The sequence below is a fragment of the Oncorhynchus clarkii genome, chromosome 20, assembly GCF_045791955.1.
Source record: "Oncorhynchus clarkii lewisi isolate Uvic-CL-2024 chromosome 20, UVic_Ocla_1.0, whole genome shotgun sequence".
NCBI lineage: Eukaryota > Metazoa > Chordata > Actinopteri > Salmoniformes > Salmonidae > Oncorhynchus > Oncorhynchus clarkii.
In genome coordinates this window covers 24,500,368-24,517,850 of record NC_092166.1, presented here as the reverse complement: position 1 = coordinate 24,517,850, position 17,483 = coordinate 24,500,368, and the positions used below count along the sequence as shown (strand labels likewise).

At 43.6% G+C, this 17,483-nt stretch overlaps 1 protein-coding gene across 1 annotated transcript in view; it reads right to left on the bottom strand.

Annotated features, from left to right (window-relative positions):
- Positions 1-17,483, bottom strand: part of LOC139377353 (voltage-gated inwardly rectifying potassium channel KCNH2-like) — an 80,229-nt gene that overhangs the window by 48,672 nt on the left and 14,074 nt on the right. The window contains exons 3-6 of the mRNA XM_071120377.1: positions 4,246-4,407; positions 3,877-4,098; positions 3,304-3,555; positions 2,731-2,951 (exon numbers count right to left, since the gene is read on the bottom strand). Of these exons, the coding sequence (XP_070976478.1) occupies positions 2,731-2,951; positions 3,304-3,555; positions 3,877-4,098; positions 4,246-4,407 (857 nt within the window). The remainder of the gene's footprint in view (positions 1-2,730; positions 2,952-3,303; positions 3,556-3,876; positions 4,099-4,245; positions 4,408-17,483) is intronic.

The window sequence follows — 17,483 nt, the reverse complement described above, 5'->3', positions numbered from 1 at the left end:
GTGAATACTTTTCGAATGCACTGTATTTGCTGTGCTAGGGATAATGTTTGCTTTATAAATGTTTTATGTTCTAAATCTAGAAAAACATGGAAGAGAAATTTGCCCTGATTCATTTAATAGTGATTTAAAAACAAAACAAAAATAAGAAGATATTCTAATGTTACAATTAAACAATCAAGGCCTTTGAACACTTGTTTGGTAATAATTGTAAAAATGAAATGCCTTTATGGTGCCTGATGGAGTTGACATAAATCTAGTAACTTTCATTTTATGATTATGATGATTTTTTTAATTAAGAGGCTGTTCCTTTACATGGTGTGATAGCTGATACTTTGGTCTATGAAAATGCATATGAGAGAACTTTTACAGATGCATCATTGAGAGCATCCTGTCGGGCTGTATTACCACCTGGTACGGCAACAGGGTTCTCCAGGGGGTGGTTCAGTCTGCCCAACGCATCGCTGTTTACCCCACAGGACATCTACAGTACCTGGTGCCACAGGAAGGCCAAGAAGATCATCAAGGACCTCAGCCACCCGAGCCATGGCCTGTTCACCCTGCTACCATCCAGAAGGCGAGGTCAAAATAGGTGCATCAAACCTTGGACAGGAATGCTGAAAAAACTGATTTTAACTCGAGGCCATCAGGCTATTTCATAGTCACCACCAATGTTTCCTCTAAACTGCGCACGCGCGTGCAGTAGCTCCGAGACTGCCCCCTAGAGCGCAGAATAAATATCAGCCTAGGGAGAGAAGCAGCATATTGAACTTCACTCAATTTACTAGAGTTTTCCCTTTTAGTTAAGACTATCAACATTTCCCTTTACTGTGGCAAATGTGATTGAATCAATGCAATATTAGTCACTTTCAATGCAACATTCCTGAAACAAAACAAATTATGGAAGAGATTGTGTTGTAGGCACAACGCATCAGAGTAGGATTCTGTTGTGCACGACTCAGCCGGTACTCTACACAGACTGGTGCTGCATAACCAGTAGGCCCATACGAAAATAGACCATTGCCATATATGGATATGTGCTATTTACTTTGAACTGAAAGGTTTACAGCTGTGGACGTGAGTCGATGAGCTTGTTTTGAGATCAAAGCAAGAGCTGCATGTAGCCACTTGTGCATACTTTGTTCATATCCTTTGTTAGTTAGTGACTTATTAGACCAGTTATAGATCATGTGTAGTCAGCAATAGGGGAGTGATTGCTTCCTGCAAGAGCACAAAACGTGTACATTTCTAGATCTATTTGAAAAGCAAGCCATATAAAGAGCTTTTTTTTTGTCTTAAAGGTGCAGTGTTCTATTTTGAGACAGGCTTGAATACATTCTGTAGCCAATAGACAGACGGTAGCATAATTTGTCTGATTCTCTGTAATAATGGTATGGAAATAATAATGCATTTTATTTTGTAAAGTGGTTTCTTGCATCAGACAACACAACAACAAGTCCAGTCACCTCCATGTCTGAAGGACAAATGGATAAACAGGCTAATGTCAAGCCCTGCATGTTTTCTTTCAAAAGTCTCATGGAGCGTAGGCTTACGTTGAACTACATTGAACTGCTACTGTAGGCTGAATGATAGAACAGCTATTTCCATGTTAAAATGTTATGGGATGCATTTTCTCCATTGTTTTTTGATGGTAGTCCACTCTGGTAGTCCTACATTATGATAAAATAGCCACAGTAGCCTACTTGGCCACTGTTATAACTGGAACCTAAAGCAGGTACAGCCTCAGTGTTCACAGAATTTTCACAAGGTTCCAGTTTGAGCTCAGCAGACCTGAAATTTGATCAGTGTCAATTATTTTTTTATGGAACATTGGTCACCACTAGCTACCCTCCACCCAGTACCCTGCCCTGAACATTAGTCACTAGCCGGGCTACCACCTGGTTACTCTACCATGCACCTCAGAGGCTGCTACCCTATGTACATAATCAATGAACACTGGTCACTTTAATAATGTTCACATACTGTTATACCCACTTCATATGTAAATACTGTATTCTAGTCAAGGTCTATTGTATTTAACTTTGCTGTACAGATGCTATTCTTCAGATATACTACATATTTTATCATATTGTCTAAACATTCCATCAAATATATATTTATATTTTTACTCCGGACTCCGACATTGCTCGTCCTAATATTTCTATATTTCTTAATTCGATTCTTTAACTTTTTTAGATTTGTGTGTATTGTTAGATATTACTGCACTGTTGGAGCTAGGAAAACAAGCATTTCGCTACACCCGCAATAACATCTGCTAATCAGTTGAAGGCATTCAGTTGTACAACAAACTAGGTATCTCCCTTTCCCTTTAAATATGTGTATGCAACCAATCACATTTGATTTGATTTGAAGTTTACCAGCAGCGACTGAATTTAGAGCAAAACTCTCTGGATAGTGCTGCCACTCTCAGGAAAGACACTGCAATGGCAGACTACAGAAGGGACAAGGTGTCTGTGAAAGCCTCTAGATCAGGGCTCTCCAACCCTGTTCCTGGAGGTTTTCACTCCAACCCTAATCTACCACACCTGATTTTAATAATTAGTTGGTTGATAACACCAGGTTAGTTACAACTATGGTTTGGGCGAAAACCTAATGGATGGTAACTCTCCAGGAACAGAGTTTGAGACTCCTGCTCTAGATACTGCAGTTTGTCATGAAATAGTGTCATCCTATCCATATACATCCACTGATAGGAGAAGAGCAGCGACTCACCTGAGTGAATTTCTCAGTAACCCCGTGTGTGCGGTCCATCAGTTTACACGGGGCAATTATGTCCATCTCTGCGGACGGGAGGGCCACCAGGGGGTCGGGCCTGTATTCAAGTGGGTTGACCTGTGTCACGTGACTAAAGGTCCGGAATCGGATAAGGTTCGGGTCAGACGTGGTGTCAGATGTAACATTACGCAGGCTGGACTTCATACAGGTCATTCCACCTGAGAAGGAATATATGTTGATGATAGTGTTAGACTTAGAAGTCTAGGCTTACTCCCTGTTTGTTTCATTGCCAGTAACATAGAGTTGAAGGCGATTTGTGCATGATACAATACATAGTGATGTTGAACAGATGGAACATTAACATAAGACAAGGATTCATCAATTACATGATTTATGAGCTCCTCTTTCATCCTCAAATGTACAGCCCCGCCTTTTTTATGTGTCCCATACATGTCCTCAACCTGTCCTGTCCCTTTACCTGTCCTTGCCCGTGCCCCCGCCCCCCATCCTTATCTCTGTCCTCTGCCCATGAACCCCATCCCCTGTTCTCGTCTCTGTCTCCTCCTCTACCTGTGCTGCTGGGCCGTGTCTGGAGCTTCCCGTGCCAGCTGGCCCGTCCCCTCCGGATCTTGATGCCGTCCACGGAGGAGACGTGCCGCAGGCTGCAGAGGCTCTCAGAGGAGTGGCTGGGCGTCACGATGCAGTTGGAGCCACATTCCTCATCCATCCGGAGGCAGTGCAGCCTGGGGGAGGACTGGGAGAAGCCCAGGGACAGGGCTGGGGGAGCATCGGATGTGCCTGTGGAGGGCATGATGGACTCACCTATAAACACATATGAAATAAGTAAGCATTAAATAAGTAAATGAGAATGTGTTCTCAGTCAACTTACCTGGTAAAATAAGGGTAAAATAAATCAAATTAACATATGACAGCCTCTGCATTGTCAGGGACTAACTGCACTTCTCCAGCAGTGTAGGAGGGCACAAGGCTGAAGTCCATTTAGCAAACACTTTCATCCAAAGTGACTTAAAGTACAGTGAATGCATACGTTTTAGTACAATGTGACCATAGTGGGAAACAAACCCACACCCTGGTGTTGCTCCCACCATGCTCTTACCAACTGAGCCACAAAGGACCACTCACCTCCCAGCAGGGCTCTCTGGTCCTCATCCCGGAGTAGTACCGCGGTGCCACCCAGACGCCGGCGCTCTGGCAGGGACAGCAGCTTTTTCAGCGCCACAGACTCATGACCCAGAGCAAGGAGGTCCCGCTGGTGGCCCAGCTCGGTGTCGTTCTCCAGGGACTGTTTACTCCTGCTGAGGGGGCGGACCAAGGTGGAGGGCAGGCGAAACCTATTCCGACGTTCTGCACGTCAAAGGGAAAAGGTGGGCGATCACAGTTTCTGAATACACTACACCATAACAATGTCATTAAAATACTTTAATCTCTAAGATTTTACGGGAAAATCTTTGTACCCTACTCATTAACACACAGAGGATGTGCTTTGCTTACTTAGGGTCAGCCAGGGGATGGTCAACTTGTGGTTGAACTCTCTAGTTGGGGACCTGGGAATATGTGGATCAGTGGGAAGCTCGAAGTTGAGGATGAAAATGATCAGCAAGCCATCCTCATTTTTCACTGGCACCACATCGATTTTACAGGAGAAACACGCACCTGGACACACACACACACACACACACACCACAACCAGTGAGCAAACATGATTGTATTTTAGGGCGTGCATACCAAAGTTCCCCTCTAGAGGGAGACACACAACATCAGATGAGAGCTGCATTGATCTGCCATGGAGTGGGTTTCCTCAAGGGTACAATATTTACATTAAGGAAATATATTAGTCCTGTAAATTGTCCGTCCTATGAATATGATTATCTTCTCAATCTTTCTCTATCTCTGTTAGTGAATGAATGTCAGTCAGTGCTGTTTATGTGAGTTGTCACAGAGTACATCTTAGAGAGAAGAAAATAATGTTGCAGTGAAAGAAATAAAGTATTTATTGTTATCATTCAATATTCAGGATAGAACTATAGACTTCATAATATTGTAAGCATGTCTTGTGATGTAACTAGGTGAGTAACTCCTACACATCCCGTCTCAGTCCAACTGTGTCAGGTGACAGTGATACCAACCTGGTAGAGAGCTAAAGCTTTACCAGGAGCCAAACCAATCTGGCTTCCCCTGGGAGAACGGGAGAGGAGGGATAGGAGAGCGAGATAAAGTGAAAGAGAGAGAGGGGGTTAGGGAGAGCGAGGGGATTAGAGAGGGGAGAGAGAGAGAGGGGGGAGAGAGATTGAGCAAGAGAGGGAGAGGGTAGTAGGGAGAGCGAGGGGATTAGGGAGAGCAAGAGAGAGAGGGGGGGGGGGCATGGAGGGCACTGACTGACTGTGTAGGTATGAGGAGGAGGTAGTCAGAAAACGCTGTAGCATGAAGGACACAGGACAGGCCTGACAGGGACAGTACTGAGGACAGGAGGAATATTCTGAATTATCACCCCTCCTGGATTAGAGCTCTAACATGGCTCTTTATTCTAGCTTAATTCATCATATCACACGGTCATCTGCCGTACTGCAAAACCATCTGCTACTAAACCCTTTGTTCCGGGCACACCACATCTATAATCTACACAGATTTACAGCATATTGGATAGGCTAAATCACCTTTGACATGTGGAGCACACCTGAGAACACCATTAACTGATAGATCATAACCATGGTGACCCTATCGAAAACTGAGTGAAGCTACACAAAGGATTTGACTGAAATCATTGGCTGGAATTATAAGAGTCCAAGTGGAAAAAGTGACCCAAATAAACCGGTACAAAAAAATGTAAACATATGTTAGCATAATGTATAACATATTTTTTTGTTCCCGCAGGAGATATTACAACTGCCTTGTCCTTGGTTCTTTATCTGGGGCATTAAGGAAACAAGATCATAGTTTACATGAAGAACATAAGCACCATATAAACCTAAATAAATTATAGGATTATATCCCGGAAAAGATTACCCCTCCACCATCTCTCTCTCTTCCTGTCTTTCCCTCCCTCTGTCTTTCTCTCCTTCTCAGTCATTCTCTCCCCCCTTCTCTTCCATCCTTCCTCCCTCCCTCCCTCATCATCACAAACGGTGAATTACTCATTGGAGATGTCTCTTTCTCTTCTTAAAGTATTTACATATTAGCTTGAGGAGAGAGCTGAACTATTGGTCTGTTTGTGCCGCTACTATCTTATCTCAGTCTGCAATAACACAGCCAGGGGACAGCTGAGCTGTTCAGACTGCTTAAAACTGGAACAGGACCAGAGATGCCTGACAGAATTATGGACATACCTGTTAGACTCATCCAATAATCAGTGGTGGAAAAAGTACCCAACTGTCATACTTAAGTAAAAGTAAAGATACCCTATTAGAAAATGACTCAAGTAAAAGTCACCCAGTATAATTATACTTGAGTAAAAGTCTAAAAGTATTTGGTGTAAAATATACTTAAGTATCAAAAGTTAAAGTATACATGCTTTCAAATTCCTTATATTAAGCAAACCAGATGGCACCATTTTCTAGTTTTTTTAATTTAGGGAAAGCCACAGGCACACTCCAACATTCAGACAATTTACAAATGAAGCATGTGTGTTTAGTGAGTCCACCAGATCAGAGTCCGTAGGGATGACCAGGGATGTTCATTTGACACGGGTGTGAATTTGACTATTTTCCTGTCCTGCTAAGCATTCAAAATGTAACAAGTACTTTTGGATGCCAATGAAAATTGATGGAGCAAAAAGTACAATATTTTCTTAAGGAATGTAGTAAAGTAAAAGTAGTCAAAATATAAATAGTAAAGTAAAGTACAGACACCCCAAAAAACTACTGAAGTAGTACTTTAAAGTATTTTTGCTTAAGTACTTTACACCACTGCCAATAAAACTGCTCATCCAGCCAGCATGAATACGTATCATTAAGTGATGGCAGAACAATGACACGTCAATGACAGACAGATCGCATTCCAGCAGATCCCAACGCAGATAAGGAGTTGAGATTGAGTCTGTCTGATACAGTATATATAGAATGTTCATCACAAGTGTAGATACTGCAGTAGATCATTGAGAGAATGCTAAGGATTGATACTAGGTGTGGATACTGTTCATGAAGATGACCCTTAAGGGTTTGGCAGAACAGAGCCAGTATTTGGGAGGTATTATATACCCCCTTATGGGCCCTGGTCGAAAGTGGTGCACTATATAGGGAATGGGGTGCCATTTGGGATGTAGCCCTACCCACTGGGCACACACTGGATGAATCAATGTTGTTTTCACGTCATGTCAATGAAATGATGTTGAACCAACGCGGAATAGATGTTGAATTGACGTAGTGTGTAGTATCTACTAGAGAGGAAATGAGTCTTGGGGATAATTGGACAATGAATGTTAATAAAAGGCTGGTTCTGCTCTCAGAGGAGAATCACCTTATTGATCTGTGGAACTCATCATTGTTCTCACAGAGAAGAATTAGACGAGAGGCTAGGACCGTGGCCCGAAAGGAAATAACAAGTCCCACGCAAGAGAACTACCTAAAACAACAATTACTTTGTGTGAGATCCCCTATTGAGTACGTAAGAGCAAAGGAAAACTAATCTCTGTACAATTAACTCTAAAACAGATTTTAAGACTAATCCACCTTTGGCCTAGCAACAAAATCCCACAGAATCACTGTTTCACTTGAACAAACATAGCATGATTCAGCTTGGATTCTGAGAATACATTTGACAAAAATATAGCACCAGTGACCACTGTACCAATCCTTAATTCAGAAATGTATAGTTATTTTAGAGCAAAAAAAAATGTTCCCACCATCGGAAGTCAGCTATACGTGTGAACACATCTATGAAAAGTCAGAAATTAGTAATGTACTGTCACGCTCTGACCTTTATTTCCTTTGTTTTGTATTTATTTAGTATGGCCAGGGCGTGAGTTGGGTGGGCAGTCTATGTTTGTTTTTCTATGATTTGGGTATTTCTATGTTTCGGCCTAGTATGGTTCTCAATCAGAGGCAGGTGTCATTAGTTGTCTCTGATTGAGAATCATACTTAGGTAGCCTGGGTTTCACTGTGTGTTGGTGGGTGATTGTTCCTGTCTCTGTGTTTTGCACCAGATAGGGCTGTTTTAGGTTTTCGCACGTTTGTTATTTTGTTAGTTTATTCATGTACAGTTTCGTTATTAAAGTACAATGAATAACAACCACACTGCTTTTTGGTCCGCCTCTACTTCACAACAAGAGAACCGTTACATGTACACTCATAATAGCCATTCACAATGCCCTGTAAGTCATCATCACTAATAATAACCTTAGGAGTCAGCAAATAATTGATCAGTGAGATGTACAGTGGGGTTAGCCCTTAACCATAGAATATTAATATGCTTGATGTGTGTCTAACATTTTTTTAATTTTTAATTTAAACTTTATTTAACAAGGCAAGTCAGTTAATAACAAATTCTTATTTATAATGACAGCCTTCCCCTAGCCAAACCTGGATGACGCTGGGCCAATTGCGCGCCACTCTATGGAACTCCCAATCACGGCCGGTTGTGAGACAGCCTGGATTCAAACCAGGGTGTCTGTAGTGACGCCTCAAGCACTGAGATGCGGTGCCTTAGAACGCTGCGCCACTCACGAGCCTCCTCTTCTACAGTATGTAACCAACATCATACTGAACCTACTGTGGCAGGTGTGTGATTATCTCTGATGTTATTGCATGCTTATCATGATCTGCATACAGGATATCATATGTCTCAACACACACAACATCAATTCAGGCATAACCATTGAGCGTTCTGTGTGTGTTTATTATAAAGCTGAACGTCAAAATAGTCAAGTGAATCAAAGAGACTCGTTAAGGGGAGAGAGGCAATAATGGAGACCCATGGGGTTCAGCTCCTCATCAGACCTAAATTACAGCAGGGTCCCAGGTCTGGCTCACTCTCAATTTCAATTTAAGGGCTTTATTGGCATTGGAAACATATGTTTACATTGCCAAAGCAACTGAAATAGGTAATAAACAAAAGTTAAATAAACAATACAAAATTAACAGTAAACATTTCTTATTATGTATATATACACAGTGCTGTCTCTCACTCTATTTAACCAGGTAGGTTGACTGAGAACACATTCTCATTTACAGCAATAACCTGGGAAATAGTTACAGGGGGGAGGAATGAGTCATTTGGAAGCTGGGGTTGATTAGGGGTCCATGATGGTATGTGGGGCAGATGGGGGATTTAGCCAGGACAACAGGGTAAACACCCCTACTCTTACAATTAGTGCCACAAGCTCTTTAGTGACCACAGAGAGTCAGCTGTTTAACATCCCATCCGAAAGACAGCACCCTACACAGGGCATTGTCACTGGCTTACTGGGGCTCTCTCATGCTGTCCCTGGAGGGGGTGCGTCACCTGAGTGGGTTGATTCACTGATGTGGTCATCCTGTCTGGGTTGGCCGTGGCGGAGGTCTTTGTGGGCTATACTCAGCCTTGTCTCAGGATGGTAAGTTGGTGGTTGAAGATATCCCTCTAGTGGTGTGGGGGCTGTGCTTTGGCAAAGTGGGTGGGGTTATATCCTTCCTGTTTGGCCCTGTCCGGGGGTGTCCTCGGATGGGGCCACAGTGTCTCCTGACCCCTCCTGTCTCAGCCTCCAGTATTTATGCTGCAGTAGTTTATGTGTCGGGGGGCTAGGGTCAGTTTGTTATATCTGGAGTACTTCTCCTGTCCTATTCGGTGTCCTGTGTGAATTTAAGTGTGCGTTCTCTAATTCTCTCTTTCTCTCTCTCGGAGGACCTGAGCCCTAGGACCATGCCCCAGGAATACCTGACATGATGACTCCTTGCTGTCCCCAGTCCACCTGACTGTGCTGCTGCTCCAGTTTCAACTGTTCTGCCTTATTATTATTCGACCATGCTGGTCATTTATGAACATTTGAACATCTTGACCATGTTCTGTTATAATCTCCACCCGGCACAGCCAGAAGAGGACTGGCCACCCCACATAGCCTGGTTCCTCTCTAGGTTTCTTCCTAGGTTTTGGCCTTTCTAGGGAGTTTTTCCTAGCCACCGTGCTTCTACACCTGCATTGCTTGCTGTTTGGGGTTTTAGGCTGGGTTTCTGTACAGCACTTTGAGATATCAGCTGATGTACGAAGGGCTATATAAATAAATTTGATTTGATTTGATTTGATTGGCCCCAATCATTACCCAGAGGAAAGGATGCCTCATACTGGCCCTCCAACACCACTTCCAGCAGCATCTGGTCTCCCATCCGGGGACCAACCCTGCTTAGCTTCAGAAGCAAGCTAGCAGTGGGATGCAGGGTGGTATGCTACTCTCTCCCTCTTTTGCTAGCTCTCTCATCATCAATTTCTCTCTCCTCTCTCGCATGGGACAGAATTTAAAAGTGATGGAGGTTCTCTAATTGCTGCTGTCCATATCGCTGCTGTGTAATGTGTGTTCCTGCCTAGATGATGATCTCACAGTGAATTCCCTTTGTGAGGACCCCTTTGATTGTAACAAAATAATGGGATTTCTAATAGCTAAGCTCAGACTTAAGAAGTGACAGTCATTCAAAGTACACTCTTCAAGAAGAATACACTGAGGGTACAAAACATTAGGAACACCTTCCTAATATTGGGTTGCATTCCCTTTAGTCCTCAGAACAGCCTCAATTCGGGGCATGGACTCTACAAGGTGTCGAAAGCGTTGCACATGGATGCTGGCCCATGTTGACTCCAATGCTTCCCAGAGTTGTGTCAAGTTGACTGAATGTCCTTTGGGTGGTGGACCATTCTTGATACACACAGAAAACTGTTGAGTGTGAAAAATCCAGCAGCGTTGCAGTTCATGTCACACTCAAACCAAACTGGATGAGACCCTCAAGCTAGCTAACGAACACTCAAGCTAGCTAAGGCATGGAACCAATTAAAACTCCCCGATGATTCTTTTAGTGGTGTCAGCATTCTGTAAGAATCAATGCTGGTAGAGACAAGAAGCAGGAACAGGGAGTGAACATTTAATGCCAACAGACATGGAACAAGACAGGACAGCGTCTGGACATGAATACATAACAACATTAAGGATGACACAGGGAACAAATAGGGGAGCAGACAGTTATAGACGGGGCAATCAACAAAGGAAAGTAGTCCAGGTGAGTCCAATGAGCGCTGCTGCGGTAATGATGGTGACAGGTGTGCCCTCGAGCGCCAGAGAGGGAAACATTTCTGTCGCATCTCATGCCCTACACTCATCTGTCCAATGCATGTAAATAGCTTGCTCACTCCATAGCAAGCTGCTCTACCCACACTGATTGGTGAAGTAATTTAATGTTGAGCTAAATGTAAAAAATAAAATAATTTCAGATTTCAGAGGTTTAAAAAGGAACAGAAACCATTGATATAAATCGTTCGAACCGATTCAGAACTTTATTTTGCTGGTCGGGAACAGTGGATTGGAACGAAAAAACAAATGGTTCTGTTCAGAACGAAAGGATTGGAAAATGATTTTGGTTTCAAACCCTGGCTTAAGACATACACAAGAAACACCCACATCAAACCACACACCCAAGACAACTCTTGTTTGGTTTCAGTCATGGCCGCTAGCATTTCTTACTGAGCAAGCTCCCTTTTATATATGGCTTTTGGACTTATTGACTTCAGGAAAATGATCATTACCAGCTTGGTTTGGCTCTATCCCCCTTTAACAGGATTTTGTATTCATCCTCCACTCCTAAACCAGATTAATGTGCCATAATAATGACCCAAATAGAAATCCCTCCTGTCTTCCAAGGCTTCTGCTCTAATGTTGATGATGAGGGGATGAAATCTTTCAGGAGTTCCTGTCCCAAATCTCTGTCTTGTGGATGGAAGGCAGCCAAAAGACAGGCCATGGAAACATGCTGCTCACAAATTGAAAAGCCAATTACACACAAACCCCAGGAGAGATAGACCACATTGTAATGCCCCAGTGTGTCCTTGTGCTTCACCATATTAACTAATGCGCTTCAACTGAAGGGTTAGCCTAGGCTCCCAGACAGGGGGTCACTTCAATGAGAAGTGAACAATTCTTCCTTAGTTGTTAATTTCTCACAATCTAAAGGCAAAACCTAGATTTGAGCCAATGTCTTAAGTAGCCGAAGTTGTTATTACTCAAACTTCGTGAAAGAGACAAACTGACACGTTTTCATTTTCGTCAAAAACAACTATATATATCGGCGTGCCTTTGATTTGACGGCCTGCACATGCTCAGTTTGGAGTGAGACGACCGTTAAACCCGCTTAAGTGTTCATGCACGAGTTTACCTAGCCAACATCGCCATGACATCGCTTGCAAGCAGGATCTTGGATTTCTATTTCAAACAGTTTCTACACATATTCATACAGCACCATCTTCAGTTGACCAGTTCTGCCCACACATCCTCTGATGGCTGACGCACACAAGCTATGCGGTGGTGTTTCTTGCTGACATGCTATTGCTGTAACATTTCGCTGTCTGTTTTCTTCCCAAAGCCTTCAGGAACTGCAGGCCGTTAGCCATGTTAACCGGCTTATGGCTACTTCTGCTGTTGGCTACCAGTTGGGGGTTTGTAAATCGGATGGATTTGATTGCGAGGATAATTTCTTGCATGTTGCTTACTGCCTTGTCAGTCACTAGGCCAGTTTATTTTTACTGCTTTAATTACGTTGGTAACCAGTTTATATTAGCAATAAGGCACCTCAGGGTTTGTGGTATATTGCCAATATTCCACGGCTAAGGGCTGTGTCCAGGCACTCCGCGTTGCGTCATACATTAGAACGGCCGTTAGCCGTGATATATTGGACATATACCACACCTCTGGCCTTATTGCTTAATTATCAGCTTGCAGTTCGCATTGGAAAGTATGTTAATCATTTTCAAACGGTAATGTAATAATGGCTAATATGACTGGGCACTAGTCAGCCTATCAGTAGCCTGTGTTGCCTTTCCTTTCTCTTACTGACAGTTCGCGTTGAGATGAACTCGTTCAAATATTTTTCTATTCTGTCTTGCACTGGCTTTTTGTCTCGTCTGCTTCAAATTAGTTTGTTTACACTGGACTTTGTTTTAATAAAATTACTTTATTCCAACCAACAAATGTCTTATGAAATCATACATTCATTGCACAATAGAATGGTGGTTTTAAAGATGTGTAATATTAACATTGCGAGACTGCGGGCAGGAACTGGATGAGACCTGGCGGGAGGGTGTGGTATGAAATCTTACGGGAGAGGGCGGGCATGGTATCACACCTGCGGGACAGGTACAGGATGCCAACAACAACTTCCCGAGTTACACCAGGAACGCACAATCCCTCCATCAGTGCTCAAACTGTCCTCAATAGGCTGAGAGAGGCTGGACTGAGGGCTTGTAGGCCTGTTGTCTGGTGAGGACCTGCCTTACATCACAACAACGTTGCCTATGGGCACAAACCCACCATCGCTGGACGAGACAGGACTGGCATTCTCTAGGTGTGTTCTATTTATTAAGAGACCCGCGCTGAGGCGCGGGAGCCCGGCGATCCTGCTGAGGCGCGGGAGCCCTGCGATCCTGCTGAGCCCGGCGAGGGGCGGGAGCCCGGCGATCCCGCTGAGGCGTGGGAGCCTGATGGGCTTGCCGAGCCCACCGAGGCAAGACAAACCCTCAAGCTAGCTAAGGCATGGATGCCCGACGAGCTAGCTGAGGCACCCTAGTTCCCTTGGCGACGGCACCCGGACCCAACGTCACCAACCAAAACTCCCCGATGCTTCTTTTAGTGGTGTCAGCATTCTGTAAGGATCAATGCTGGTAGAGACAAGAAGCAGGAACAGGGAGTGAACATTTAATGCCAACAGACATGGAACAAGACAGGACAGCGTCTGGACATGAATACATAACAACATTAAGGCTGACACAGGGAACAAATGGGAGCAGACAGTTATAGACAAGGCAATCAACAAAGGGAAGTAGTCCAGGTGAGTCCAATGAGCGCTGCTGCGGTAATGATGGTGACAGGTGTGCGTAATGAAGGTCAGCCTGGCGCCCTCGAGCGCCAGAGAGAGAAACATTTCTGTCGCATCGCATTCCCTCCTACACTCATCTGTCCAATGCATGTAAATAGCTTGCTCACTCCATAGCAAGCTTCTCTACCCATACTGATTGGTGAAGTCATTTAATGTTGAGCTAAATGTAAAAAATTAAATAGATTCAGATTTCAGAGGTTTAAAAAGGAACAGAAACCATTGATATAAATCGTTCGAACCGATTCAGAACTTTATTTTGCTGGTTGGTAGAGTGGAATGGAATGAAAAAACAAATGGTTCTGTTCAGAACGAAAGGATTGGAAAATTATTTTGGCTTCAAACCCTGGCTTAAGGCACACAAGAAACACCCACATCAAACCACACACCCAAGATAACTCTTGTTTGGTTTCAGTCATGGCCGCTAGCATTTCTTACTGAACAAGCTCCCTTTTATATATGGCTTTTGGACTTATTGACTTCAGGAAAATGATCATTACCAGCTTGGTTTGGCTCTATCCCCCTTTAACAGGATTTTGTATTCATCCTCCACTCCTAAACCAGATTAATGTGCCATAATAATGACCCAAATAGAAATCCCTCCTGTCTTCCAAGGCTTCTGCTCTAATGTTGATGATGAGGGGATGAAATCTTTCAGGAGTTCCTGTCCCAAATCTCTGTCTTGTGGATGGAAGGCAGCCAAAAGACAGGCCATGAAAACATGCTGCTCACAAATTGAAAAGCCAATTACACACAAACCCCAGGAGAGATAGACCACATTGTAATGCCCCAGTGTGTCCTTGTGCTTCACCATATTAACTAATGCGCTTCAGCTGAAGGGTTAGCCTAGGCTCCCAGACAGGGGGTCACTTCAATGAGAAGTGAACAATTCTTCCTTAGTTGTTAATTTCTCACAATCTAAAGGCAAAACCTAGATTTGAGCCAATGTCTTAAGTAGCCGAAGTTGTTATTACTCCAACTTCGTGAAAGAGACAAACTGACACGTTTTCATTTTCGTCAAAAACAACTATATATATCGGCGTGCCTTTGATTTGACGGCCTGCACATGCTCAGTTTGGAGTGAGACGACCGTTAAACCCGCTTAAGTGTTCATGCACGAGTTTACCTAGCCAACATCGCCATGACATCGCTTGCAAGCAGGATCTTGGATTTCTATTTCAAACAGTTTCTACACATATTCATACAGCACCATCTTCAGTTGACCAGTTCTGCCCACACATCCTCTGATGGCTGACGCACACAAGCTATGCGGTGGTGTTTCTTGCTGACATGCTATTGTTGTAACATTTCGCTGTCTGTTTTCTGCCCACAGCCTTCAGGAACTGCAGGGCGTTAGCCATGTTAACCGGCTTATGGCTACTTCTGCTGTTGGCTACCAGTTGGGGGTTTGTAAATCGGATGGATTTGATTGCGAGGATAATTTCTTGCATGTTGCTTACTGCCTTGTCAGTCACTAGGCCTAATTATCTGGCTGCAAACTACCTAGCTAAAATATAATTACTTTCAGGAGTTTCGTAGCCTACACTGTTTTTCTTAAATTCCCCATGCTGCTCTGACAAGGTCCAGGAAGCACACTCCTGAACTAATCTGAGCACACAAATCAATCAAGGATAAACTCACCCTCACTATGCAAGTAGCTTCTATGACCAAATGAGTACATCTAACTAATGAAATGAATTGTTTTATCTCTGACAGTAATCTGACAGTATTTCAGACCCTATGTATGAAGCTAGTTAGCTTGGTTGGTCTTCTGTTAGTGTACACTGTGTATGTGACTTGCTCCATCCTTATCAGTGTGTAACGGTTGTGAAACGGCTAGTTTAGTTAGCGGTGGTACGCGCTAAATAGCGTTTCAATCGGTGACGTCACTTGCTCACCACACCTGCGGGACAGGTAACGATGCTTCGGGGTGACTGTTGTTGATGTGTGCAGAGGGTCCCTGGTTCGCGCCCGGGTATGGGCGAGGGGACGGTCTAAAGTTATACTGTTACATTGATGCTGTTGACCCGGATCACTGGTTGCTGCGGAAAAAGGAGGACGTCAAAAGGGGGATGAGTGTAATGGATGTGAAACGGCTAGCTGACGGTCTAAAGTTATACTGTTACAAGTGGCATTGACCCCTTGCAATACATTTGAGATATATTGTTGAAAAGAGGAGATTCTAAGCTTCCAAACAATGTATTACTTGTGTATCAACTATTAGAATTTAGCATAGCAGAGCTACATATAACACAGGTGTCCTTGATCAGTTCAGAGAAAATCACCCCATGAGTTTTGTTAGTTCCACTTGCATTCTGCATGTTGCAATATCACATTACATAACCGTCTTGCGCGCCTGCTTCAAACAGTGGTGGCAAAAACAATTCTCAGATGACATTGAGTTTATTTGGCCACTTGTGATGAATTATACAAGCAATTATAAACTGTATGTACACTGTATTTCAGTGGCAGGGAGTGGGAGACTAGTCAGGATCGAGGGAAAGATGAACGGAGCAAAGTACAAAAAGATCTTTGATGAAAACCTGCTCCAGAGTGCTCAGGACCTCAGACTGGGGCGATGGTTCACCTTCCAACAGGACAACTACCCTAAGCACACAGCCAAGACAACGCAGGAGAGGCTTCGGGACAAGTCTCTGAATGTCCTTGAGTGGCCCAGCCAGATCCCGGAATTGAACCAAATCAAACATCTCTGGATAGACTTGATAATAGCTGTGCAGCGACGCTCCCCATCCAACCTTACAGAGCTTGAGAGGCTCTGCAGAGAAGAATGTGAGAAACTCCCCAAATACAGGTGTGCCAAGCTTGTACAAAAATCATGGTGGACGTCTTTAGGTATACCTAACATATTGCTGGCTATCTTTCATTTGGACAGCCCTTTATCTAATTCAGATAAACTTGTGGATACCATTTTTATGTCTCAGTGTCCAGTATGAAGGAAGTTAGAGGTAGTTTTGTGAGCCAATGCTAACTAGCGTTAACGCAATGACTGGAAGTCTATGGGTACCTGCTAACAGACACTAGTGTGCAATTGCGCTAGTGCTAGTTAGCAATTTCCTTAAAACTGCACACATACAAATTGTATCTACGAGTTCATCTAACTCTGGGGAAGTATACAATTTTTTAAAAAATGTGGTGGGACCGCAATTTACACCACATCTGTAGAGGTACCCATATAAAGCTGCAGGTGGTTGGCTGGGTTCATACTGATTTACGTTGCCATGTTATAGATGGGTGGATTATTTCAGATTGTACCAAGATGGCAGGTTCATCTTGCCTCAGAAATGGCACAGTGAGGAACACCACATGAGAAATAAGCCCATTGTTTCTGAGAAGCTATCTCAGTATGGTGTGTGCCTGCCGTATCCTACTCATAGATATCTTCATGCTATAGAATGACCTGCTATCAAGCTATCTATCAAGCTATTTTAGAACAATGTGCTGCCTTAAACTACATATAGTCCATCAGCTGATAGCTTTCCCACCACCCACCCCAGACCATCTGTTTGGGCTCTGCTTTTGTTTCAGTTGGGGGGATTGGTATACAGTTGCTGTACCACACATGGGGATGTTTGAAACTTACTCCTCAGCCTGAAGTGTCCCCATTTGCGCCAGTGAATGGCTAGCTTTTTGTGTGGTGGTAAGATGGTTCAAGACTGGTAAGATGGTTCAAG